The 19,056-nt window shown below is 41.5% G+C and overlaps 1 protein-coding gene across 1 annotated transcript; it reads left to right on the top strand.

The window, feature by feature from the left end:
* The first annotated feature begins 806 nt into the window (after positions 1–806).
* On the top strand, positions 807–2,262 carry LOC141615151 (elongation factor 1-alpha-like). Its single transcript, XM_074433659.1, has 2 exons — positions 807–1,290; positions 1,381–2,262. The coding sequence occupies exons 1-2, from the start codon at positions 829–831 to the stop codon at positions 2,260–2,262; spliced, it is 1,344 nt and encodes a 447-aa protein (XP_074289760.1). The 5' UTR covers positions 807–828.
* Positions 2,263–19,056: the final 16,794 nt, after the last annotated feature.

The raw sequence follows: 19,056 nt of genomic DNA, 5'->3' as shown, positions 1-19,056 counted from the left end.
GAGTTATAATACAGTTACAGTGTCCAGAAGCCGGTTGCGCAGCCATGTTTTGGAATTTGTATCCATTCTTATCATTGCATAAGATGGAGGGTGTAATTTTCGTTGCTGTTTCGATTGTGGTACTTGCTACAAAACCACTTTCACAGCCGATATTTCATTCTCTTGTTCATGTCTGAGGGAACTGTAGCCAATCGTGTAAGGCGAAGAGTCTCCGCGACTTTTTTTGTTGGTTCAAATCCGACCAGTTCCTATCTTATTGTGGTTTCCACTCCTTTGTGTTTACAGTTTTCGACTCTTTAGTTTGATTCGTTGAGAATTGATATATCATTCTGGGTATCCAACAAGCGATTTTGTAACCTTCTTGAGATTTTTTTTTCTAAGACTGTCCTGTTAGTTTGTAATGAATGATGACTCCGTAGTAGTTAATGAACATATCCATACCATCTTTGGACATGTACCTTTAAGGCATAACCTAGATGCTCAAGGTGAAGAATTTTGTTTGATTTTCTGTCATAGGTATATAGTTTATTAAATCTGTTTTTAATGACTTGTTATTTTCTAGCATATGACTTCTCAAGTATGCGAGTTTTGCGTTTCTTAGGACATGGTATTGTCAACTGTCCTTGAAGGGGTTACTTGTATGGCTGGACTTGGTGATCAATCTTTTGACAGTTTATCATAGATTTGTGTTACTGGTATTCACTGGCATATGTTTTTTCTTTAATGTTTAAATTGTTACGCTTCTTCCCAGATTGTATTGGACTATTGTCCAATTCATCGATTAAAGGCCTTTTTTTTCCTTTTCAGTTTTTTTGATAAGAATTCATCATGGGAAAGGAAAAGGTTCATATCAGTCTTGTTGTTATCGGGCATGTCGACTATGGCAAGTCCACCACTACTGGTCATTTGATCTACAAGCTTGGTGGTATTGACAAGCGTGTTATTGAGAGATTTGAGAAGGAAGCTGCTGAGATGAACAAGAGGTCTTTCAAGTATGCTTGGGTGCTTGACAAGCTCAAGGCCGAGCGTGAGCGTGGTATCACCATTGATATTGCCTTGTGGAAATTTGAGACCACCAAGTACTACTGCACTGTCATTGATGCTCCTGGTCACCGTGACTTTATCAAGAACATGATTACTGGTACTTCCCAGGCTGATTGCGCCGTCCTCATTATTGACTCCACCACTGGAGGTTTTGAGGCTGGTATCTCTAAGGACGGTCAGACCCGTGAGCACGCTCTTCTTGCTTTCACCCTTGGTGTGAGGCAAATGATCTGTTGCCTGAACAAGGTATATTTTGCCTTGCTTGTTGCTTCTTGATATATTTTGTAAATTTTGACATTGTTTCTGGCTTCTGACTATTGGTTTCTTTAATGACAGATGGATGCCACCACCCCCAAGTACTCTAAGTCTAGGTATGAGGAAATTGTCAAAGAAGTTGCTTCATACCTTAAGAAGGTCGGGTACAACCCTGAGAAGGTCCCCTTTGTTCCCATATCTGGTTTTGAGGGTGACAATATGATTGAAAGGTCCTCCAACCTTGACTGGTATAAGGGACCAACCCTTCTTGAGGCCCTTGACCAAGTCCAGGAGCCTAAGAGGCCCTCAGACAAGCCCCTTCGTCTTCCTCTCCAGGATGTCTACAAGATTGGAGGTATTGGAACAGTTCCTGTAGGTCGTGTTGAGACTGGTGTCATCAAACCTAGTATGCTTGTGACCTTTGGTCCCACCGGGTTGACAACTGAAGTCAAGTCAGTCGAGATGCACCATGAGTCTATGCCAAAGGCCCTCCCAGGTGACAATGTTGGGTTCAACGTGAAAAACGTTGCTGTCAAGGATCTCAAGCGTGGTTACGTGGCCTCAGACTCTAAGAACGATCCAGCCAAGGAGGCAGCCAACTTTACAGCACAGGTCATCATCATGAACCACCCTGGCCAAATTGGAAACGGCTATGCCCCTGTGCTCGACTGCCACACCTCGCACATTGCTGTCAAGTTTGCTGAGCTCGTCACCAAAATCGACAGACGATCAGGAAAGGAGCTAGAGAAGGAGCCTAAGTTTTTAAAGAATGGTGATGCGGGTATGGTGAAGATGATTCCTACCAAACCCATGGTCATTGAGACCTTCTCAGAGTACCCACCACTTGGTCGGTTTGCTGTGAGGGACATGAGGCAGACAGTTGCGGTGGGTGTCATTAAGAATGTTGAGAAGAAGGATCCAACCGGAGCCAAAGTTACCAAGGCTGCCCTGAATAAGAAATGAACCGTGCTGTCATCTATCACAGATTATAAAGACTTGATTTACAGTGCGTTTGTGTTTTGTTTTAGTTTTAGTTTCATGGTTTGTGGTCAAGGTTCGTCTCCAACATCTAGCACCTATTCTCAGAATTGGGTGCTTGATCGTCGATGGCAAGATTTTGATTGACAGCCTCTGTTATCTTTCGTTGTAACATACCTTTTAAGATTGTCGTACCTATGTTGCATCATGTGAATTTCTTAGTGTAATTGAATTTTACAGTGATTTCCCTTTTGTTTTCATCTTATTTTATTTGTGTAGTTGAAATGGTGCGTGGTTGATATACATAGGATCGAGGCTCCGTATTGTTTGTTACTTATCTGTTTGTATTGCATTGAGTTAGCAATATGAATTGTGTGGGACTCAGTTACTCGGAAGGGGTGAGTTCTGAGATTTTTGAGATTTTTCAGAAGGGAAACGAAATAATAATTTGGATAATTTCAGGCACTGGAATTTTTGAGAACTCGTAAGATGATTGGTATTATGTTAAGCCGTCGTCTTCCATGAACCTTTTCCATAGGCCTTCAAGGGATATGGGTTGTAAGGAAGTCCGATTTGGCCTTGAAGTAGTTTATAAACGCAGGTTTTGCTTCAAGAAGTGTTTCGGGTTTACTGATGGGTGGCCCCTGCCTTAACCCAAGAACTGTTGGCTTCAATACTGACCGAAACCATCCAGCAAAGATAATTTCTAGGCATATGGAAAAGGTTCATGGAAGAGTAAGGTCAGTTTTCAGTTCATCACTAAACTTTGCATAAAAATACATTTCCTTTTCCAGTAATTTTCTCGGGCAAACAGGAGTTAGTGGTGAAAAGACGGTATTGGTTTATATCCCATAAGTAGAAGCGGGTGAATCGGTGATCGTGCACTTGCTATCTCTGTATTTTTTTTATTATTTTCAGTTGTTCTAGCCTTCTTACCTCTACTCCTCTTATCTTGGCCTGTGCTTTTCGCTCTAGTTGGCCTGCATCAATGGTGTTTTTAGGTTGCTATGTTCATGTAGTGCCCTAGTTTCATCATAATAACAATTTCGTAAAATATTGCATTCATATAGAATTGAGTGATAGTTAATCCGCCACGGCGCCACCTCTTTCTTTATCCCTTATTCATCACCCATTTATTTTCGCTTCATTATCGACTTTATTGTCATGTTTCTGATTCTCTTTAGAAGTTGGTTCTTCCGGTAACAACTAACAAGTATGTTCATTCCATGCGAGCCTTCAAGTTCAATATCCCGAGATAGTGTCATTGTTCCTTTACAAGTATGTGTTTCGGGAAGACTTGAAACTTGTCGGAGATGATGGCAAAATTAACGAATGGCACAAAGAACACTAGGAGGACTCCTATTATGAAGGCTTGGTTGTAATCCGATATTCAAATAAAATGTCCTACTGTCCTACATCCTACAATCTCTTTGGCTTTGATGTGGTTGTATGCTGTATCATATTTGTTAATTATGAATCATCAAGGATTGGGTGCCTTGAAGAAGTTACTAAATTTTTTGACTCTGAAGCATCAAAAATTTGTCCCACATCGGATATGTAGTTAGTAGGTAACAAGTATATGTATTGGTTTTCTTATTTGCATAGCACCCACTTACAATAGGTGGGTAGCTTTATTCAATTGAATTGACCATGAATGCAATCAAATAATTAATTAGCCATTTGTCAAGGATGGACTAGTTTTTCTCCTTTTTTTTTTCTTTTTTTTGGGGATATTCTACGGTGTACCTCCGAGTTTTTTGGTTTTTTTATGTTTTACCCCTACATTTTTAAAATTCTAAAGTGTAACCCTAAACTTCTTACTTATTTTCCATTATGACTTCCTTCAAATCTCCATTAATTTTATCACTATAAAGCAACCGTAATTTGATCCTTATATTGACCCATTAATGTTGTATCACTATTCTATATGAGAACTATCATAAATCACTTTTAATAAGCACAAACTACTATTAAATCTCCGTTACTAAGCATGAAATGATAATGGCGATTTGATGAATTTGAGCTAAATTCGTATACTATTTGGTGGGTTAGTGGTAATTCGGAGAACTAATAAGTAAATGAGTAGATATCGAGTAATTGGAATGGTAAATAGACGATTTAATCGATCAATTAAGAAATTAAGCTAACAAAGTGTAACACCCCCTTCTTACCCGGCCGAGGTAAATGGGAGATGTTACCATCTCGGTTTTCCGAGGCGGTGAAATAGGAGTTGCAATTAAGAAACAGTTAATATAAATAAAGTATTTAGTGGATTACATAATCATAAATGAATAAATGAAATGAACGATACAATTCATGACTACTATTCTACACTAATGAGATGACACTCGGCTCCTCCCACGTGACACCTACTCAACCTGCTCCTCATATGATCGTAAATATCATATGGATCGACACAAACCACCCCAAAAATAAGTGACAATTACACAAACACACAACACGCCAGTATCAATACTTTAATATGAGACACAACAAAGTAAATAAATATGCAACATGCTAAGATGTAAATGAGATATAAATACCACGCCGGTACCGGGATACGCCCAGACATACCCATATCCATCGGTGCCAGGGGCACGCCCACGGCACCACACCTCTCCATAAGGTACCGAGACACGCCCAGACGTACCAGGTCCGGAAGCCAACCGGATCCCCTGCCAGACGTCGTGTCTCACCCACACGAGTCCCTTCTAACTCAAGCCATTAATGTGCATATAGCACCCACTTACAATAGGTGGGTAGCTTTATTCAATTGAAGTGACCATGAATGCAATCAAGTGATTAATTAGCCATTCGTCAAGGATGGACTATTTTTTTTCTTTTTTTTCCTTTTTAACATATTTTCAACTATAAAAACACAATTAGTTTTTTAAACGTAGTTTAATTAGAAGGCATTATAATATTATATTGTCATCATAACTAGGGATATCAGTGGGGCGGCTTTTTGCTATAACACCCCCACATACCAAGGTGCCTTACCAGGACCACCCTAGCATGAGAGACCGTCACCATCCCGGTTACCCGAGGTTAGTATATCAAAGTTAACAATCCAAACACAATTATGAAAGTATAAAAGGTTACAGTTTACATATTCTCAAAATCCAAAACCAAAGTACTGTAACAAATGTTCAACAACTAAAACTGAAAGCTAAGTCTCTTGACATCGGAAGCTAGACTCGAGTGATGACTCCCCACGACGGCCCCATAGCTAGCAAACATCATCACCTATCACAATCTGCTCACCGTCCCCGAATGGATCACCACAGATTTTACAAAACAACGGGGTCAGTTACTATATAATCAAAGTAAGACAAGTACAAAAAGGCAACCGGCTGATCATCATCCACCTCCAAACTCCTTATCTCACATAGTAACCGACTACACACCGAAGTGTGTAGCCCTGCCAGATTACCCATCGCAACAAGTAATCCTCGCCGCTAGTGGGGGACCGCAGCCAATCCCCACCTAAGCCCCGCTCATCAACGAGCGATAACCCTGTTCATTAATGTGCACATCCCCTTCTGTGGCGGGTTCCACAGAGGGCGAAACTAGGGCGTGAAGCCACTCCCGCTAGTGACTCTACTCAACAACCATCACAATATCCACACCAACTCCATCTCTCCAACAGTGATCAGCAGATAATCAATCGTACACAATACAAACATAATCTTAAATCAATTAACAGTAAACTGAGTAGGAAAACCCTACCTTAGCACAACTGCAAAGAGACACAAGCAAAGCAATCTAGAACGGCTCCTCTACGAAGTCCTCACCTAACAACAATCACATAAACTCCAATTAACATATGTAAAACCCTTTCCCCCAATTCATAAATCAAGGCAAACCCTAAAAGATTAATCAAAGGAGCTGATGCAATCAAGGACTTACCGACACCGACAATATAATGAAATATGAAGGGACACTTTCTAACAATCCACGCACTTGAGAGAGATTTGGATAGGATTAGAGTTACGTTGAACTGTTTAGTTTTTGTAAAAATGATTAGAAACTGATTAACGCGTCTTTTATAACTCTAATCATCTCTAAATCAAACCACGGAAATAACACTCGTCAGACCGGATACTCGTTCGAGTATAGAGTATACTCGGCCAAGTAGCCTCTACTCGGTCAAGTATTCCACATACTCGGCCGAGTATTCGTGGGCAGTAGACTGTCCAGAATACACAACACCCTTACTCGGCCGAGTAAGCCATATTCGGCCGAGTACGGCCTTAGGAAATCCGTAGTATTAAAGTCTTCGCTCCTTAAAAAGAACTTCGTCCCCGAAGTTCACATTATACACATAAAAAAAGACCAACAAAAGCCACAAAACTCCCACCATATAAGACAAAACACCCAACACTAGCTAAACTAACACAAAACATCACTAACCCAACTCAGACTAACTCAAAAACAACCATGCGACCATCTCCTACCCCCCCTAAAAAAGACAACGATTACATCCCCGTAACAAACATACCTGCTCAAAAAGGGTGGGAAAACGCTCTCTCATAGCCTCCTCGGGTTCCCATGTGGCCTCTTCCACATTATGATTAGACCAAAGCACCTTGAGTAAGACGGTCTCACCATTCCTTGTCTTGCGTACTTTGCGGTCTAAGATCTCTTTAGGAACTTCGGCATAAGATAAAGACTCATCAAGCTCGGTGTTCTCAACCTCGAGTACATGTGACGGGTCACTCACATACTTCTGGAGCTGTGAGACATGAAACACGTTGTGGACGCAAACCAAACCTGGTGGTAAAGCTAACCTGTAAGCCACCCCACCTACATGAGCCAAAATCTCATATGGACCGATAAACTTTTGGCTTAACTTACCCTTCTTCCCAAACCTCATCACTCCTCGCATTGGTGACACTTTTAAAAGGACTTTGTCACCCACTGCGAACTCGATGTCCCTACGGTGCAAATCGGCATAACTCTTTTGACGATCCTGAGCTGCTTTCATCTTTTGACGAATTAGCCGAATTTTTTCAACCATATCCTGTACCATCTGTGGCCCTAAAACCACTGCCTCTGCGCTGTCATCCCAACAAACTGGACTTCGGCACTTCCTGCCATATAAAGCCTCGAAAGGTGCCATCCCGATACTATTATGGTATCTATTGTTATACGAGAACTCGATCAGATCCAGTCTGTCCTCCTAACTCCCACCGAATTCCATGGCACAAGCTCTCAACATGTCCTCCAAAGTCTTGATAGTCCTCTCAGTCTGACCATCTGTTGCAGGATGAAAAGCTGTACTCATCGTTAATGTCACACATCAATTCCTGCAACTCTTGCCAAAACCATGATATAAACCTCGCATCTCGATCCGACACTATATCCTTAGGTACACCATGCAACTGAACCACATGTTTCCTGTAACTAAAAGCTAGCTGTATCTTAGTCTAAGTGTCCTTCATCGGAATGAAGTGAGCTGACTTTGTTAACTGATCGACGATCACCCAAATCATATTGTTACCTTGCTGTGTACTTGGTAACCCCACAATAAAGTCCATAGAGATCGACTCCCATTTCCACTCAGGTACCTTGAGTGACCGAATCTTCCCTTGTGGTCTTCACTGCTCACCCTTGACTCTCTGGCATGTCAAACACTTAGCAACGAACTCAGCCACATCCTTTTAATGTTAGGCCAGCAAAAAGTTCTCTTCAGGTCCTTATAAAGCTTGTCACCTCCTGGGTGAACTGAATAAGGAGTGCAATGAGCATCTGTCAAGATTACTCTCCTCCAATCTGCATCATCAGGAACACACCATCTCCCATCAAAGCGAACACTCCCATCTGTATGGATAGAAAACCTGGAAACTGTACCACTCTCCACCCTTGACTTCCATTCTTGGATCTTAGGATCATGCTCTTGCTTTCTCTTAATATCCTCATACAACTCTGGCTCGATCGTCAAATCTCCGACGGTATCCCCTTTTCGAATCATATGGATCCCCATCTTGGATATCTCATCCCCTAGCTTCAGCAAAGACATAGCTGTACACAACGAATGAATACTCTTCCTACTCAAAGCATCTACAACAACATTAGCCTTACCCTCGTGGTAGATGATCTCTATATCATAGTCCCCAATCAGCTCAATCCATCTTCTCTGTCGCAAGTTAAGCTCTTTCTGAGTGTAAATATACTTCAGACTCTTATGATCTGAAAACACCTTAAAAGTTGCCTCGTAGAGATAGTGCCTCCAAATCTTAAGAGCAAAAACAACTGCACCTAGTTCCAAACCGTGAGTAGGATAGTTCTCCTCATACAGCTTCAGCTGCCTCGACGCATAAGCTATGACCTTCCCATTCTGCATCAAAACACATCCTAACCCATTCTTTGAAGCATCGGTAAATACTTCAAAGATCTCACAACCCTCAGGTAAAGCTAGGATATGAGCTGTGGTTAAATGCTCCTTTAAGGTCTTGAACGCCGTCTCACAACTCTCATCCCATCAAAAACTGTCTCTTTCCTCATCGAAGCTGTCATAGGCCGTGCTATCGTAGAAAAGTCCTTCACGAACCTCCTGTAGTAACCAGCTAGACCCAAGAAACTCCGAATCGCAGCAACATTATTCGGTGGTTCCCACTTGGTCACTGCCTCAATCTTACTAGGATCCACCGAAACTCCCTTTTTAGATATCACATGTCCCAGAAAAGCCACTTCCTCTAACCAAAACTCGCACTTGGATAGCTTGGCATAAAGTTGATTATCTCGCAAGGTCTGTAAAACTAGTCTCAAGTGCTCCTCATGCTCTTCCTTAGTCTTAGAGTAGACTAAGATATCATCAATGAAGACAACCACAAACTTGTCCAAGAACGGACTAAAGACCCGGTTCATCAGATCCATGAAAGCTGATGGTGCATTCGTCAAACCAAAAGGCATCACTACATACTCATAGTGACCATAACGAGACCGAAAAGCTGTCTTAGGAATATCCTTATCTGCTATCCTCAACTGGTGATAATCTGACCTCAAATCGATCTTAGAAAACACCCTGCGCCACTCAGCTGGTAAAAAAGATCATCAATCCTTGGCAAAGGATACTTGTTCTTCACCGTGACACGATTCAGCTCTCTGTAGTCGATGCATAGCCTCATACTCCCATCTTTCTTCTTCACAAACAACACTGGTGCTACCCATGGTGACTCACTAGGCCGGATATACCCCTTGTCTAACAGATCATGTAGCTGTTTCTTCAACTCTTCCAGTTCTTTAGGTGCCATTCAGTATGGTGCTTTAGATAAAGGACATGTCCCCGGTTTAAGTTCCACATTGAAGTCGATATCTCTCTTAGGTGGTAACCCCGGTATCTCATCAGGTAAGACATCACTAAACTCCCCAACCACATGTATATCAGATGCTGTCAGCTGCTCAGCGCCGATCTCTCACTTGGCAAAGAATCAAAGGACACTTCTTCCTCAAACATGACTTTAAGGTCATTACCGCGATGAAATTGCACTTAGGCCTCACAACAAACCCCTTATAAGACACCCTTATACCCTTAGGCCCCTATAAATACACTTTCTTTTGTCGGTAATCTATCTTAGCATCATACTTACCCAACCAATCCATCCCGGCGATGACCTCAAACCCATCCATAAAAAACTCTAGCAAGTTGACCGGTAAGTCTACCCCTCCAACCAACATGGACACATCCCTATACAACTTGACACAAGACACTGACTCCCCTGAAGGTATAAACACACTATCCATTACAAGCTCAAACTCCCCCAAACCCATAGACAAAGCATGGCCTCTAGACACAAAAGAGTGTGTTGTCCCAAAGTCAAACAAAACAAAAGACGGTACATTATGAACAACAAAGGTACCGGTAACTACATGAGCATCGTTCTCAGCTTCCTGTTTGTCCATCATAAAGAGCTTCCCGCTGCTTTTCTGGCCTCCACCCTGGACCGAGGTGTTAGAAGTAGTCGGCTTAGCTGCCGAGTTCTAAGTCACACTGTTGTTCGGGCGCTGATAAGATCCTCCACTATTGCGGTTGAAGCCGCAATTATTGTTCTGCCCTCCACGGTTACCCCACGACCCAGATGGTCTGTTGCTGGCAAAACTCTGACTCGGTGTAGATACCCAGTATCTGCACCTTCCAAAAACCACCCGATGATGATCAGACTATAACGTGTTTTTGATATGCGTGCATGGATTGGCTATTCATGAGACGATTTAATGCATTACTCCGATATGAAAAATGATTTCAAAAATGTTTTTCTAACTTCATTTGCATTAAACAACACTATTTAAAGTTAAAACCGTCTTTGAACTCAAAACCGACTCAGAAACCCGCAACTCGAGTCAACCCAAATCTCGAATGTCAAAAATAATGCCATGAATGTCTTTGTTATGCCATTTTCATTAAAATGTCCCTAATTAGAGTCAAAACCGACACCGGGCCAAAAACCGACTCCAAATTCAAATCCCGACTCAACACGGGTCAAACCCGAGTCAAACACATAAAATACCGACCTCAAGTAACACCCAAAATCATCTTATTAGGTGCCCATATTGTTACACGATATCCTATTTGATTACCACAAATCAAACCAACCAAACAATAGATAGGGAAAAGGCAACGTCCAAATTGAAAAGGACAGGGCACCCCATTCCATAGCAGGCATGCTCGTGCCTCAATGCGCTCTCTCCTTAGCCTCCAAGCAAACTCAACCGACCTACCATCCCACATTTCTCTATAAATACCAACCTTCACACACCATAATCCTCACGCGAGTGTCCGCCCCTCATCTCTCTATTAAACTTCTAGACTCGACTTCCTAAGTCACAAAATCGACACGTGTTTTCGACCTACCGATCGAAAACACAAGCCTTACACATTTTGTTTGGTACCGTCGCTGTTCATTCGACCGACCCACTCGACCAACTCAACATTAATCAATATGTTTTTCAACACCATGTTTTCAACACATTTTCAAAACAAAATCCTTTTTTAAGGCACTCTTTTAAACTTCTTTGATCGTGAGTAGTCGCTACGAGAAAACCGTCTCTAAAGTCGTCTACCTCGCAAACATCAATACACGTAAGTTTGAGGGTGTAAATATCTAACTTATTTCATGTCTTTTCTTTTTTTATGAGTTTATAAGCATGAACAATGCATAACACGATTCAAATATAGGTTAGACAAGCCAAAACCGGATTTTGGCCTGAGACAGGGGCTACTTGCGTGGCAGGGAGCCTCGCGCCTCAATGCCCTCTCAGGCCTTAATCCAGTTGTGTTTGTTCTCGTCTTTCCTCTTTATTTCATTTCTTATTTGCAATCGGTTTTTACCATTTTAATTCGTTTTTATGACAAATATTTTAACCATCCCGAAAATCATCCTTGGTTCCATATACCATGACGGTTTAATCCGTGACTCGGTGATATTAATTGGTTAATTACATTTTAAAGGAAATTCTTTTCTTTTATTTACCATTTTTCTCATTTATTTACATTTGTAAATATATTAGTCATAATTCATAATCATCCTTGGTTCTTTATACCATCTCGGTTTAATCCGAGTACGGTGATAAATATCGACTAATTATAAATAAATGAACTTAACAAAATGAGTTCAAATCAAACATTTTCCTTTCACTTTTATTTCATTATACTTTTATATTTATCTTGGCCATATTGTATATCACCCTTGGTTAAAATAAATACCATGTCGATTTAATTCGGATAAGGTGATGAAACGGTTAAGCACATATATTTTACATTTTTATTTGTAAACTATGTTTTTCAAACTTGCAAATATGACAACGAATATTACTAACATAATAGTAATTATTCCGAATCATGCAAATTATACTTGCAAATCCTTTAAACACAAATACGGTTTTAAACAACCTTTTTAACAACCAAGAGGCACCTCTTGTCTCGCCCTATGACTCGCGCCCCAAGAGTCTGCCTATTTCCACCTTTCAAAACTTGGACAGGCCTTGTTCCCTTGCCAATCGGCTCGCGCCCTAATGGGTTGCCTGACACTATTCTGTCTCATTTTAGCACTAGTCTAGGACGATCCCGATTACGGTTAATCCGAATACGTGACGGATCAGATTGACAAGTTTATGTTTTTATACATTATCTTTCAAACACATTTTTTTCAAATAAATGGATCGTGTTAAGCATCATAACCCGAATTTGGTAAATGGATGTTTAATTTCCGTTTCACATGCAAATCAATATAAATCCAAATTTGACACCAATTTCTTGGTACATACATAAACAACCGACTTAGGAATTCTCACATGTTAGGTTAAGCATTTGGATGCGCATTCATGTATTTAATCCATTTTATCAACTTTTGCACTTAAACAACCATGATCGATCAGTAGAGGCCGCTAACGCGGGCGGGATTGGGTGTCCGATTATAGGGCTTCCCAATACGTACCCTCACCCCTTACTCAGAACCTTTGGATAGTGGATGACCTTATCCAGGGCGTACGAGAGTCATTTTAGGCATAGAATGCTAAAAGGGGGACGAGTCCTTATCTTTAGTACCTATGTCAAGCACCACTTTTTGCCTTGATTGACCTAGGTATAAAGTGGATTCGAACGGGTTCCAAGCATCCCACAAATGCTTGGTGGCGACTCCGAACATCTCTGCATCGTTTCGAAACCTTTGTCGAGACAAAACCGACCGATCTAAAACGATCCGGTCAAAAGCATTTTTACGCCGCCGAGCGTGGCTTTCAAAAGACGGCTGCATGTCCACAGTTTGGCTTGGCGTGCAGGTGGCCCATGACTACAGACCGGTAGGTGGCCCCTATGCCCTCAGACCGGTGTGTGGATGTCCACAGATTGGCGACTCCGCTGGGGAAAACTAGAACACTTGTGTCTTTGTGATTCTTAGAGGTGAAACTCGAACGAGGTCGTGGTTAAAGTGCATTAATTGATATTACGGTCATAAGTCGGGTTCCTTGTACGGGCCCACAACCTAACCTTTTCTGACCAATTGCATCCTCTCGTCGGCGTGAGTTTTCTCATCCCGCGTTTCGAATCCCGATTGAGTCAAGCATACCATTGGCGTTACACATTTCTGTTTCCTCAAAGGGCTTTCATCACCTTCGAGCACGAGACTAGGGCACCCTCCTTGCACATTTTGTTTGGATTGGTATCCCTCTCGAAAATCGGGGTTTGATCGCTTGGTGTGTAACCCACCCTTTTAAGCTAAAACCCGTGTCAGCATTATGCATAATATAATGAAACTGCGAGTGCTTATGTGTTATGTGATCATAAGTCCTTCTGTGTCATTTCAAACTTTAAAAACACCTTTTTGCGCCGTTATAATGGCCGTTTCAAACCTCGGTCTTTCGCCGACCGTTGCAAACCCTTTTTATGTCGTCCTAATGATGACTTTTAAAACCGGTTTTCTACAACCGTTTCAAAAACCCATTTTGTGCCGTTATAATGGCCATTTCAAACCTCGGTCTTTCGCCGACCGTTGCACGCCTTTTTAGGACGTCGTAATGACGATTTTCGAACCCGGTTTTTACAACCGTTTCAAAACACCTTTTCATTCCGTTATAATGGCCATTTCAAACCTCGGTCTTTTGCCGACCGTTGCACGCCCTTTTATGCCATCGTAATGATGATTTTCAAACTCGGTTTTTATAACCATTTTAAATACACCTTTTTATGCCGTTACAATGGCTATTTCAAAACCCGGTTTTTATAACCATTTCAATTGCACCTTTTCATGCCGTTGTAATGACGATTTCAAACCTTGATTTTCACAAACCATTTCAAAAACACCCATTTGTGTCGTCATAATGGCCGTTTCAAACCTCGGTCTCTCGTCGACCGTTGCATTCTCAAAGCGCCCTTTTAAGCCGTGGTAATGACGAATTTTACCCTCGAATTATCAAAATTCGAAATCAGTTTTCAAACAAAAACGTTTTTCAAACCGTCATAATGACGATTTCAACCCGTGGATTTTTGCATATTTCAAACCGTGTTTTCGAATTCAAATTTGGCTTTTCTAAGCCGTCGTAATGACGAATTCAATCCTCACAATTTCCAATTTCAAATCATTTGAAAACAAATTTAACCGTTTTCAAATTTCATTTCAAAATCAAATCTTTGAAAAGAAATTTAACCGTTTTCAAATTTCAAATCCAATTTCAAATCATTTGAAAACAAATTTAACCGTTTTCAGATTTTAATTCAAAATCAAATCTTTGAAAACCAATTTAACCGTTTTCAGATTTCAAATCAAAACTCAATCATTGAAAACAAATTTAACCGTTTTCAAATTTTCAACCCAATTTTAAATTCCTTTAAAACAAATTTAACCATTTTCATGGCCATTGTGATGACGATTCCAAATTTTTCAATTCTCGATTTTTAAATCTGTGATTTGGAATTTCAAAAACCGTCTTCGGAAACAACACATTGTTTTCAGAGCCGCTGCAATTTCAACTCAAACCGTCTTTTGAAAACAAACCTAAGACAACCCTTTCAACTGGCCGACCTTCTAAAGATCCCTACTCTTCGGAAGCCGTCCATAAAACGACAAATGAATCTTTTTGAAAATTTCTTTTTTGAAAACTTTAGTCCACCTTTCTGATTTAGCCTTGAGTCGATTAGAGTCCAGTCGATTTCAAGTCAAGTCATCTAGATAACGTCGAATCTCCACCGAAGTTAGTACCTACCTTATGGTCCAGGTCGTGTCGCCTAATTGTCGAGACATCTTCAATGGCGTTAGCAGAGTCAAAACCTCTCAGGTATTAAACCCATCTTTCCCCCACATTACGGGTCAAAGGTCAAGTTTGTGTACATGTCTCGTCCAACGGCGTCACTCCATCGACAAACCTCCATACTAAGTCAAAATTCGTCTGTCTAGGCATCACTACGCCAAAGTTGACACTCGAGTCTAAGTTCAAAGTCATGCACTAAGAGTTCAAACACAAGAGGTCATTCACGATCTTTAATGAACTCATAACCTAGTCACACTGTCGCGCCTTCACGACATAACTGCCTTTTATACATATGTGACATACTTGCCTTTGTTTGTGCAATCCCTTGCCAAGGCAAGTTATAACGCCTATCGTTATGTCAAATAGGAATTCCTTGGGTGCCATCGATCGCCAACCAGAAACTCAAGAAGCTGATCAACCTTCATCCGCCATGACTTCTGCTGAAACCAACAACATGGTCCTTCGACTCCTAGCTACCGTGGAAAACTTGAGTACTCGTCTCTCCCAGGTTGAGGACAAAATGATAACCGGGAATTTTCCCTCTTCTGATATTGAGCAAAGGGTTAAGGTCCTTGAAAGCCGGCTACTTGCCAACGACAAAATCAACCCTAGTTGGAAGGCTACCAAAACCAGACGACCTCATAGGTCCTTCCCTGATCTGGGTATGCCTTATGCCACAGCCTTGGAAAGGCTAATCTCCAAAGGAAAGCTCAAACCAATTGGTCAAACTCCAGACCCTCTACAAAACAAGCGAGGACGTAGATGGGACGGAAAACTGTTTTGTTAATATCACCAAGGTCGCGGACATGACACTGAAATGTGTCTCCCTCTAAAAGTTGTCATCAATGATATGATTGAAAAGGGCGAATTACCACAACCTCCCTCAACAAACAACAAGAACAACCATCCAGAAAACCCTATTGAACACAGTCAGGAATCTTTTCTAGACTGCTCTCACCTCATCTCTCCTGACGATGGGAAAATTCATGTAATTGACGAAGATGGCCTACAAAGCGCTATAATGATGTTCTCCGTCTCCATCAACAACATATTCTCAAAGCTTCAAGTTGCTATCGATGACTTGAACACTCGAGTAGCTAATTTGGAGAAAAGGTTGGGTAATACCGAAAATGAACCTGACCATCAAGGAAACCAACCCTTGGTTCACCAACCAACAGCTGTTGAAAATGAGGAATCATCTAATGGTTCGGATGCCCATGAACCCACCAACAAAGAACATGAAATTGCCTCACCAAATACCCTTTCAAAATGCCAAGCAACATCCCAAAAACTTCCCATTGACAACCACCAAATCCTGCTTCCGCCCAGGATTAACAAAAACAAAAACAAAACTCATAAAAACATCCCAAAAAACGCCAATGTTGGAACCATGGGAAAACATCAAAAGATATTAACAAATCTGGAAATAACATATGGCACCGCTCTAGGGATACTTGCTTCAGAAGGAATGCTGCAACCCATTAGTCCGACTCCGGACCCACCAAAACACAGGAGAAACCGATTCTGGGATGGTAATGCTTATTGCCAATACCATCAAGGCAAGGGCCATGACACCGAAGCCTGTTTCAAACTCAAGCATGTCATTCAAGATATGAATGAAGCTGGCAAAATCATAGCCGCACCTCTCAGTCAAAACAATCTTCCTGGATGTCTCAAGTCAAATAGCAAGTTTGAACGTTCTCAAAGGACATTCACCATCTCAACACAACCTATGCCGCAGCTCTTCAAAAGCTTGTGACTGAAGGGAAACTACAACCAATCGGGCCCACTCCGGACCCGTCTGAATGCAGGAAAACCCGTTTCTAGGACGGCATTGCCTATTGCCAATATCATCAAGGAAAGGGTCATGACACTGAAACATGCTTCAAACTGAAACATGTTATTCAAGATATGATCGACAACCATGAGCTGATAGCTTCATCCCTAGGCCAACCAAGGGATGAAAACAACCGTAATGAACATCTCTTTCTGCAAGGAGATGAAAGCCTCATAGACTATTGTCCTCATATGGTCCCAAACAATGAGACTGAAGTGCTCAAGTGGGTCAATGCTCAAGACCAAACATTCAAGCCACTGGATGCTGCGAAGGAGACCTTCAAGGAGAAAGATGATGATTAGGAGTCCATATCTACGATTGAGTCTGAGTTCGAGTCCGAGTCTTAGGCTTTCTCATATCTATCCTAGTGTCTGTCCTTTTATTCCTAAGTGACAAACTGGGGGCTATCCCGATGAGTCACACGTATTCATCGAGTCTGTGCTAACACTTATTTATCTAAATACAAGTACAACTTTCACGTATATTCTTCTCTCTTCCATTACCATTTCCCGTTGACAACGAGAATTGATTTAAAACAACCAACATGTTCCAATTCAACGTGAGTACGCTCAAGTGACGTTCCCTGCTGAGTAAGCAAAGGACTCGGAACTCCGTGTCCATTCTCTTTACCTATTCCATATCTGGCAATAAAAACCTTTCATTAGCACCCAATTTAGAACGAGCTTTTATCAACGGGATTCTATGACGAACCTGAATAACAAACCCGGAACATCTCCTTGTTTATGATCAATGACGGAAGGCAAGCCCATTCCCCACAAAAACATCCCATCACCAAAACATTTCACCTAAAGCACAAAGCTAAAGCAAAAATCAAAGCCAAAGCAAAACCAAAGCCAAGGCCAAAAGCCATTCACCCAGAGCCAAAGCAAAAGGCCAAAACCAAAGGCCCAAGCCAGAAGCCGTTCACCCAAAGCTCAAGGCCAAAGCAAAAACCAAAGCTAAAGCAAAAACCAAAGCGAAAGAAAAACCAAAGCCAAAGCAAAACCAAAGCCAAGGCCAAAAGCCATTCACCCAGAGCCAAAACAAAAGGCAAAAACCAAAGGCCCAAGCCAGAAGCCGTTCACCCAAAGCCAAAGCAAAACCAAAGGCCCAAGCTAGAAGCCGTTCACCCAAAGCTTAAGGCCAAAGCAAAAACCAAAGCCAAAAGCAATTCACTCAAGGCCAAAGCTAAAGTCAAAGTCAAAACAAAAACCAAAGTCAATTCACTCAAAGCAAAAGCCAAACCCAAAGGCTACTCACCCAAGGTCAAGGCCAAGACCCAAGCCAAACCCTTCTTGAAAGGCCGAAATCCAAAGAAAACACCAAAGCTTGATGTCAAAGAGCTAAAATAAGAGCTCAAGACCAATAAGTACAAAACACAAAAACACCAAAACCTGATGTCAAAGAGCTAAAATGATAGCTCAAGACTCGTCAACTAACAACAAACCCAACTTTGCTGCCCCCCCCCCCTTCCCCAAAGTCCTTCTGGAGACTATTACAGGGAGACCTATCTAGGATCTTGGGGATTCCCCTCAAGATCATAACCAACACTGCTTCACCCCTAAGTCCTTCTAGAGACTGCTACAGGGAGACCTATCTAGGCTTCTGAGGATTCCCCTCAAGCTCGTAATATCACACCTTAACCTCTAAGATCCATGATACGGTCATTATGTATCAAAAATAAATACCTAAGTACAACTAACAGAAGTCAGCGGTAAGTAGGGTCGATCTCCACAGGGAGACGATCACTATCTACTTGTCTATTTGGTCTGTCTAAGGTCCCAATTGGGGGTTTTGAATTGTTTTAACTAGACTAATAAGATTAAGCAAGAGAAAAGGGGATAAGAGAAATTAACAAGGAAGAGAGAGGGAACTAGGATTTCGGGTCATCAATGAACGTCAATTAATTGCGGTTAAGGTCACAGATTAGTCGATGTGTCGGTCTAAGGGGCAATGAATATCTCCTTCCGGTCTCAATTCGCCCTAAAATACTATTAGCTTAGCTTCAGCCCTCACTAAAGCATTCTATTGTTCACTGCGGGTCTCACCCCTTCCAACCTTCCGGTATAGGTCAAGGTTTACCAAAATTAAAAGGCTAATTGCATCGATTCAATCAGCTAGATACAATTAAGGGCAGCGATTAACAACAAAGACTAAAACAACAACGACGAATCTATGAACTAATTAGCAACTAACAT

This window comes from Silene latifolia, chromosome 11 (assembly GCF_048544455.1).
Source record: "Silene latifolia isolate original U9 population chromosome 11, ASM4854445v1, whole genome shotgun sequence".
Classification (NCBI taxonomy): domain Eukaryota; kingdom Viridiplantae; phylum Streptophyta; class Magnoliopsida; order Caryophyllales; family Caryophyllaceae; genus Silene; species Silene latifolia.
The sequence above is the reverse complement of the archived record's forward strand: the minus strand, read 5'-3'. Positions and strand labels throughout refer to the sequence as shown.